We start from the raw sequence: 9378 nt of genomic DNA, 5'->3' as shown, positions 1-9378 counted from the left end.
CTGTGCTTTAACCCGCTGCACCACCAGGGAGGGCCTATGGTATATCTATTTTTAATATTTTGAGAAACCTGCATACTGTTTCTCATAGGGACTGGGCCAGTCCACATTCTGATGGCAGTGTATAAAGGATGCTTTTTTTTTTTTACACCCTCACTAGCTAGCACTTGTTTTTCTGTTATTTTTTGAAAAGACTGTTTTTCAGGGGTTGGAGATAATGTTTCATTGTGGTTTTGAGTTACATTTCCCTGATGATCGTTGATGAGGAGAATTTTTACATGTACCTTTTGGCTATCTTCATGTCTTTAGAGAAGTGTTTAGCTTTTTTCTCATTATTGTTTGATTGGGTTGTTTTCTTGCTGAGTTGTATGAGTTCTTTGTAGATCTTCAATATTAACCCCTTGTTAGATATGTAATGTGCGAATATTTACTCCTACTTGAGAGGATGGAATGAAGTATTATGTGAGAAATCATTTGTAAACTGTAACTATGTAAAAGCTCGAGGTGTTAATCTTATTTTAAATGAAGTTCATTTTTTCTACCATAAAACTGTATATTTCATAGAAAATTTATTTAAAAAGAAGAGAAATAATATCATTATTTGTTCTTTATACATGTAGGAATAAGCCATTAGTTCTCATTTAGCAACATTTCTTTTTTTTTTTTTTTAAAGCTTTTATTTAGTCATACAGAACTGGGGTACAGGCCAGAGGTACAGGGGTGGTAAGAGGCTTCACCGGGGAGCAGAACAGGCAGATCGATGAAATACACTTCTGAGGGGAGAAGCAGGCAGGTCAGGAGAGGTCTGCCAGGCCATGTGGGTCACCTCTGGGGTGGGGGATCGAACTCACACTGAGGTGGCAGGAGCTAGCTTGCAATGCTAGACCTTAACCCACTGTGCCACCAGGGTGGGCCCCATTTCTGTTTCTTAAACAAAAATTGGAAACATTTAGTAGTCACAGATTATATAAGGGGGTCTTTATAAAGTATCTGTCACTTGATGTATTTCCTCCCTCTCCTCAGTTATAAGCACCCAGTAATTCAGGCTCTTTAAAGATGTAGAAAACAGTCAGTATTTAGACACTATAAATGATCATTACATAGCCCTTTTTAGGATGACTTTTTGAGAAAGTCAGTCCCTACACCTTTTTTAAAAAACAAATTTTTGCTATATTTTTCTGATATTTTCTGTGGGCATATGATATGTTTTACATTAGAATGAGTAAATACTGAATAACTGAAAATTTATTATTGCATGAAAACATGTAAGTTTCACGTGTGCATCATTGTAAGTCAATGTCTGCATATACTCCATTGAACTTCTTTAGTATTTCCTAACAGGGCGTATGGTAAGAATGGGGTGGGCTGACCCTGAAGTTATTCCTGGGCCAAAAGGGCATCTATATGACCAGAAGATTTGTATGCATCAGCAGTATGTTGTTGTAGTTATAAATGCTAATACAGAGTCTGACTTCACCAATGAAAGAACAGAGTATTGTGCTTTATGCAACTAGATACCATCCAGCGTATGTATTCACTTTGGAGGACTGAGTTTTAAGCTGGATAGTCACAGTGTAGATGGCGTCTGGGACAGTAACAGGTTGGGACAGCCTGTCATTTATTAAAACAGTTGAAAGACTTCATGCTTTGCTTAGGAGGCCCAAGATGGCCGAAGAGACTCACATATGAAAGAGGGAGGAAACTCCTTCCTCTAAACGAAAAAACTACAATGAGATGGAGGTTCTTTTTGTTGAATATGAGAGAGAGTTATTACCCCCTCTTTTCTTATCTACGTGAACTCATTGGGATTGTCTTGTAATGGCATAGAGTTTAGGAAGGAGTAAGTTTCTTGTCATTGAAGGATTAAAGCTGAGGTTGGGTGGATCCCAGCTAGTTAAAACTTTAAAATGCATCCCTTCATTGGGTTTATTCATTCATTTTCTCTCTTGCTTGCTCATTTACTGTTTATTAAGCCCTTCTTATGTGTCAGGCATAGTGCCCAGTGTAAGGAGACAGAAATCGGTATAGTGGGCAAGAAACTGGATTAAACGACTTCAGAGATCCTGTTATACTTGTGGTTGAAAGAAACTGCTTAATGCTTGAGTTTCCATTGACTGAATACGAGGGGAACTCTAGCTTGTTTATTACTCTCTTTTCAACACTCCAGTGTGTAATTATTACATTTCTTGTTTAATGTAAAGGAACACTTCATATCACTTTGAAACTCTCACTCATGTACCTGATAGTATTTTATTTCTTTCTCTGGGAACATAGAGGTTAAAGTTGAATGTGGAGTCAGTTTTTGATGGAATAATGTTGATTTTTCATGACAAACATTTAACTCCAGTCCAATTCATATATGTTTTTAAAGATTTAACATTGATCAGATGGTATTATGAGAGAACACAATGCTTAGGAACTGTAAGGTGATACTATTTATTAATTTTTTTTGGCAATTCATTGTACCTAAAGCATATATGGAAGAGTCAGGTTCTAAAGTTTCATTTGTTTTTTTTTTTTCCTGAGAAGAGTTATCGTTTGTGTATACTGAGATATTCAATATCCAACTTCAATAATTGTAGATTGACCACGTATCTGGATTAATTGTATTCCTGCCTGTGGGGATCAGATAGTACCAAGAGAAGTAGAAGGGCCAAGTACAAAGTGTGTAGATTTGGAGATAATATTGTGTTCTCTGTACATTTTGGCCCATCAAGTTAGGCCAGCTGTTCATTTGTTTCACGTCTAGGTTTGGAATTCACCCAGTTGCAGGCCGGATGCCTGGTCAGCTTAATGTGCTGCTGGCTGAGGCCGGAGTGCCATATGATATTGTGCTGGAAATGGACGAGATCAACCATGATTTCCCAGGTAAGTGTTGGGGGTGATAGTGAAATTTAATATCCTTCAGACGAATAAAGCAATGTCCATCTTAGGACATAAATTGTGGGATTGCTGAAGATCTACCAGTCAGATGAAGAGTAGCCTGTTCCTAGTCAAGAGGCAGGGAAGTTAAATAAATATGATACTGACCTAAATAAGATGCAGCAGGTTGGTAAGCAAGTGGGTAATTTTAATCCTGTGAGGAGATCTGAAGGATTCTGCCATGGAGCAGGTACAACAGACTCTTCTCAGATCAGGCTTGGACTCAGGTACAGACTCCCACTTGAGTGTGGCCTTGACTAAGTACTCAGCCTTAGGCTCCTTTACTTATAAAAGCACTTATTGCTTCTATCTGGTTCTGGCCAGTGTCTTGTGTTTGTACCAATTCTATAACCAGTAAAGGAGCTTTGTTCTTTCTTAGAAGTTCTAGGGTAGGACTTTACTAGATAAGGTGCTGTGTTCTATGGCTGTCACGGGGTAGATATTCAATGCTAATGGCATTTGGCCCAAGATCATGTTTGTTAAAATTAAACCAGTTCTCTCTGGCAAGTATCCACTGTAAACTTAGAAAATACTGTTTATTAGAGAAAAATAATGAAGTCGTGTGTATGTCTAGATTCACATGGCATTTTTGGCAAAGTTCTAAAGACAGTTTATATTATAGTCCTTAAGGAGAGAATTTAGGCATTTTAATTTTATACCCCTTTCACATTTCACTGTTGCTAAATTATGTGTGAAATCTGCCAGTTCTGGGAATTATGGACATAGCTTTAATACAATACAGGCTTAGACCATTTTCTTTTAGACATTAAATTGCATCTTAACTGTTAATTTTAAAAATTGAAAGTGTGGTATACATCTTGTAATTTTGGGATAATTAAATAACTGTAAAAATCAGATAAGGTAGATCTGTTGGCTGGGGGCTGGTTGAGAAACATAATAATGCCAGCCTGCTCTTGTAGGAAGCTGAGGATCAGATGTCGGACCTGTTGGTTTTTAGCTGTGTGTCATTGACTAAGTTACTGAACCTCCCTGATAAAGCATCTCGTACAGTGCATGCACATATGTGGGCCCTATGCATAGTAACTTTTGTTATTGTCATTATAAATTCAGATAACTCTCATGTGCTTGTAAAGAAGCAAAAGTGACCGCTTAGAGTTTTATATTTCCTCTTTTTTCTTACATCATCTAGACACTGATTTGGTCCTTGTCATTGGAGCTAATGACACAGTTAATTCAGCAGCACAAGAAGACCCTAATTCTATTATTGCAGGCATGCCAGTCCTGGAGGTTTGGAAATCAAAGCAGGTAAACTTTTAGATTTGTGTTTCATTCTAAGAATCATAAATCTTTTTAAAATACACAGAGCCATTCTTGGTCACTAGATGAGAAATGGGGAGGCCCAGGAGTTAGGGGACATTAGGACTAGGTTCTTTGTCTATCTTTTGTTTGTGATCACCAGAGGCCTTGGATGGCTTGCTCACAAGTAGAACTAGATGAGGTTCTATGTATAGATGAACAAAATCTGTAACCACAGCTGAAAAAGGAGCTTTGAGCTTTTGGAATGAGTCTGGCTGAATTCCAAATTGAGTCCAGTAAAGCAGATGGCTTCCCTCTGGGACAGTGAGTCAGTATCACTGCTTTTATATATGAAGACGAGCACATTTTTTGGAAAGGAATTTGTATGTTGTTATGGGGTGTCTAAAAGAAAGGTGATTTAGAAATCTAAATAACAACATGGCATGAGGAAGCAGGCTCTGCTCCTGCATTGTGCTTCTGAAAAAGCTAATTGCTAGATTGCAGAGATCTCAAAAGGTTGTAATTTTTTTCTCCCCCCTAGAGTGGGCACTTCTGGCTTACCTCTTCCAAGTCCTAAGTGCACTTTAAGAATTGTGCTAATACAGTTATAATTCCCTTTAACTTTGTTTCTCTTTATTGTAAATACATGAGTTGAAACTTGGTCTCTGTGGTGACTGGGGTATCACATGTACTTGTACACTGGGCATGAAAAATAGGTGCATCCATTGTCAGTACTGGAGTGTTTACAAGCACATCTCTGAGCCAGGGCTAAGTGAATGACTTGCGCTGTTTACATCTGTGGTTGAGTTACACGTCACCCAACAAAGGCTTTTCACCTTGTTAAGAGCTGACTTGCCATTCAACAGGACACTATCATCCATATCACATATGACTGTAAGTGTTAGATATTTGTAATACCTGATATTGACAATTTAGAGATGGACTTACCCCTTCCATTTTGCTTTATAGGATCATGATATTGGCTATTGGCTCTGTCCTGTGACCAGCTAGATTTTTGTGTTGGGCTTTGTCTTAACTTTCTGGTCTATTTTATTTTGAAGTGATGACATAGAAATCACACCATTTCCCCACTGCTCTACAGTTATACATTTATCTTAGGATTGAGAGTGGATCTTAGGCACTGTTTTTTTTTTTTAGCACATTCATAGGAAAATGCTTATAATGTCTCGCTAGAAATGTTGTACATAGTCTTCATAGGGAAAAACACCAAGAAGAAAATTACTTCTAATTTTACCTATCTATAAATTGTTTGCATGACTTTTTCTAAAATGGGTATAAGAATATAGGCACATTCTAAAAATTAAAGTTAACTCAGTGTACACATGCATTTCAAAATGCTCAGTGTACTTTTATAAAGTCTGTGGGCTAAAGAAGGAGTGGTCCTTCCCTATGTAAGTAGGACATGGCACTATTTGTGTGCCCGACAGGCAATGCCAGCTTCTGTTCAATGCACTGCCAGGTTCTGTTCAACGCGCTCTTTTCTGGTGTTTGGCTCCCAGGTTATCGTTATGAAGAGGTCCTTGGGCGTTGGCTACGCTGCAGTGGACAATCCAATCTTTTACAAACCTAACACGGCCATGTTGCTAGGAGACGCGAAGAAGACATGTGACGCCCTGCAGGCCAAAGTGAGAGAATCCTACCAGAAGTAAAGGGGAAAGACCCCACTGTTCTCTACCACAGCTGCCTATTCACTGGTGGGAACTGGCAACTCAAATATTGGTATCTACAGCTAATGCACATCCGTAGCAAAACTCTTGAAGTAAAGGAAGACTCTGAAGAAAGCAAAGCAAACACAGGGAGATTTATCTAATGCAGTGATCTCTCAGTTTAAAAAAAGGGATTGAAAAATCTAAATTGTTTTCCATGCATATTTTTTTGCGTGTGTTATAAATGAAATATATTTTATGAAAGGAGAAAGAACAACATCATTTTAGATGTAATCTGTTTGGATTTTTAAAAAAATTCCTCCTTCTCAAATAGCAATGTTTTGAGAAATTGAGTGGGCAAAAGGGAATAAATGCATCTGAAAAATCTGACACAGTGTAAATTTTACATGCATCAGCAGGTGTGTTTTTTTACATGTGACAATTTGAAACGCTCATCAACTCCTCAGCTGTCTTCCTACCATTATTGAACCACAATCTGAATGAAATATATCAAGTTGGTTTCAGTTTTTAAAACTTCAGATTCTAGATTTCAAAGATTATTTTCATAACCATTAGTGTAATTTTAATATCTTAAAGGACTAGATAATCCTTCAGGGATGCTGGAAACAAATCATTTGCTTTGTGTGTCTCATTAGGACACCAAGGAAAATATAATTTGAAATCTGTATCAACTGTACTTTAAAAACCCCATACCCAGAGGTTTCTAAATTTCAATCTATTTTTTGATACAATTTATAGTACTATATTAAATGCACTTGAATGAAATTCAACTATGATTAATAAAATGAGTTCATGTTTGCATAGTGATACAGCAGTTGCATTTGGTAAAAAGGCTAAAATGGGATAATTTGGCCTGTTATTAACAACTGGGGAAGACTTGCTACTATGAAATTAATTGTTTGCAATAATGTTTTTTTCTCTCAAATCAGAGTATGTTTTGAGATCTTATGTAATTGATGATTGGTGAGCAGTGGTGGCACTTTTTATTTCTTAGCTACCTCTTTGTTATCCACACACCAGTAAAGATTGTTTTTTTGCAGTAACTGTGTAGATTTTCTTTGTGCGTTGCTACTTTGTCTAAAGCATCTATGTAGGTTGAGTGTGTGATGAGTACTTTGTTGAATGTCTGATGAATGCTTTGAATCTGTCTCTTTATATATTTAACTTGGCACTAAGTTTCTGAAGTAATTGGAAGTAATTATCAACACCTAGAATCTACCCCTGTTTACTGAGTTTATAATTAATAGTATTTGTTGGTATGGTAATTAATTTCTGCTTTGCTGTGCCTAAGATTAAGGTAGGGGTGTGTGTATGTGTGTGTTAAGGAAGAAAAGAGGTGTGTGTTAAGGAAGAAAAGAATCCTTAAAAAAATTTTTTTTATTTAGGTATAAATGCAATTTAAGTTTAGTTCAGTGGGAGCCTCGAGATTGAATTATGTCATATAAGTTCTGGCCCTCCCTGGTGGCACAGCGGGTTAAAGCACTGCACTGAGAAGCTTAAGCCACTTCCGCATGAGTTCGATTCCCGCCTGCCCCGGGAGGAGTCCACATGGCATGGCAGACCTCTCCTGACCCGCCCGCTGCTCCCCTCAGCAGTGTGCTTTGTTGATCTGCCTGTTCTGCTCCCCACTCTGTCTCTGGTGAATCCTCTCACCCTCTGCATCTCTGGCCTGTACCCCAGTTCTATATGAATAAATAAATCTTAAAAAAAAAAAGTTCTCTCGGAAGAACTCTCCCTTTTCTTTTTCTCAAAGTGATTATAGGTTTACTTGGAAGACAGCAGCTTGACTTTTTTTGAGATAATTCAAGAATTCAATTTAAACTAAAAACCATTATACTTGGATTTATTAATTTTTCATCATTTATAGTAAATTTTTCCTATATTTAAAAAAATAGGTCTTTTTCAATATCTGCTAATCCTTTCTTATCAGTTGTTAATTGAATTGAAAATTCATGCTCCAGTTGTTTTTATTTGACTTAAGGGATTTTGGGTGCACAGTTTCTGATATTAATATGTCAAACAGTTGGCAGTGGTTTTAGATTATTCATCATGGTAAAGTCTAAAAGCAAAACTAGCTTAACAAATCTTTTTATTATTCTTCCTTGTCTAATTTTCAAGTGATATACTTAGTTGATTTTGTTTTTTAAGAAAGTGGCTTTTTTAAAAAGATTTATTTATTTCTGCATAGAGAACTGGGGTACAGGCCAGGGTGCAGGGGTGGTGAGAGGATTCACCAGAGACAGAGTGGGGAGCAGAACAGGAAGATCAAGAGATCTACGAAGTGCATTGCTGAGGGGAGCAGCGGGTGGGACAGGAGAGGTCTGTTGCATTCTGCAGATACTCCAGGGCTGGGATTGAACTCTCACTGATGCGGCTGTGGTGAGCTTCAGTGCTACGTTCTAACCCACTGCACCACCAGGGAGGGCTGATAGGACTTATTTTTATTCTTAAATTATTCACTCTGTCTTTTTGATATTCAAGTATAAATAAAAAAAATTTGTTGTAACCTACATTCTGGTACCAAACAAAAGAGCTTATACCTAGGGAGTTGATAGGTCTTTTAGGCAGCCACGTAAGTAAATATATAACTTTTATAAATTTTATCTGTGTTTCTATCTGTCAGACTGTCTACTGATCTGTCACTTTGGACAGTTTTCTGTATAATTGTTTATACTGTTCCAGGGATTGCAATAGAGAAAACTAATAGACAGGACTAATCTCTTAATGCAGTGGCTTTTGGGCATTTTACTGAGTCAAAGTGTATCAGTTAAATATTTGATAATGAATATGGAAAGTGGACCTTTCTGATTCCATCTAAACCATGATGCTAACTTTTAGATTTTGCTCTATTTTCTCATCCAACACAATGTGGGATACATTATGTATCAGTCAGCTTTAGGGTTTAGTTCAATTTATCTCATCCCAAAGCTTCATTTTGCATAATTAATAACTCATAACCCATAAGTTCATCTAATTTAGAGGCATAAATTTCTAGTCCCCTAAGGCAAAAGTCTTATAAATTAAAGCATTTGGTATTGGAAAGTTGGATAGCTCTTTTGTATAGTGAGGGAGAATAGTTCAGATATCTAATTTATAGCTCTTGCCAGTTTTTGAGAGTCTTTGCCAATGAATATTATTGGGTCAGAATAATAATAAAAAGAATAAACCAAAACTCTTCACTTCAGTGGCAGCAACTTGCATAATCCAGCTGCTCTTTAGATTCTTAAAGGAAAGAAGAATTAGGTCAATTAACAAGGAAGAAATAAAAACTTTTCAAAATGAAGCAAAGTGTTGTTTAATAAGGCAACAGAAATGGTCAAATTTAAATTTTGAAGCACTCAGTTATTACTTTTAAAACTATCTCTTAGAACTTACATGTTGGATTAAGGAATTGAACTGTTTTCTAAGTGATTATAGACATTGAATATGGTGTATACTGTAATTTTGGTGAAAATCTTTTGGATGCTGATAAAATGATGATCCAGATGATGAGACAGTAATGAGGGTCACCAGT

The 9378-nt window shown here is 36.9% G+C and overlaps 1 protein-coding gene across 1 annotated transcript in view; it reads left to right on the top strand.

Moving 5' to 3' along the window:
• NNT (nicotinamide nucleotide transhydrogenase) overlaps positions 1–6895 on the top strand; it is an 82398-nt gene extending 75503 nt beyond the window's left edge. Inside the window, exons 20-22 of the mRNA XM_012721963.1 lie at positions 2747–2865; positions 4070–4185; positions 5697–6895. Of these exons, the coding sequence (XP_012577417.1) occupies positions 2747–2865; positions 4070–4185; positions 5697–5846 (385 nt within the window). The 3' untranslated portion in view covers positions 5847–6895. The remainder of the gene's footprint in view (positions 1–2746; positions 2866–4069; positions 4186–5696) is intronic.
• Positions 6896–9378: the final 2483 nt, after the last annotated feature.

The sequence above is a fragment of the Condylura cristata genome, unplaced genomic scaffold (genome assembly GCF_000260355.1).
Source record: "Condylura cristata isolate star-nosed mole 26May11 unplaced genomic scaffold, ConCri1.0 scaffold00007, whole genome shotgun sequence".
NCBI lineage: Eukaryota > Metazoa > Chordata > Mammalia > Eulipotyphla > Talpidae > Condylura > Condylura cristata.
Note: the sequence above shows the minus strand (reverse complement) of the source record. Positions and strands in the feature narration are given on the sequence as shown.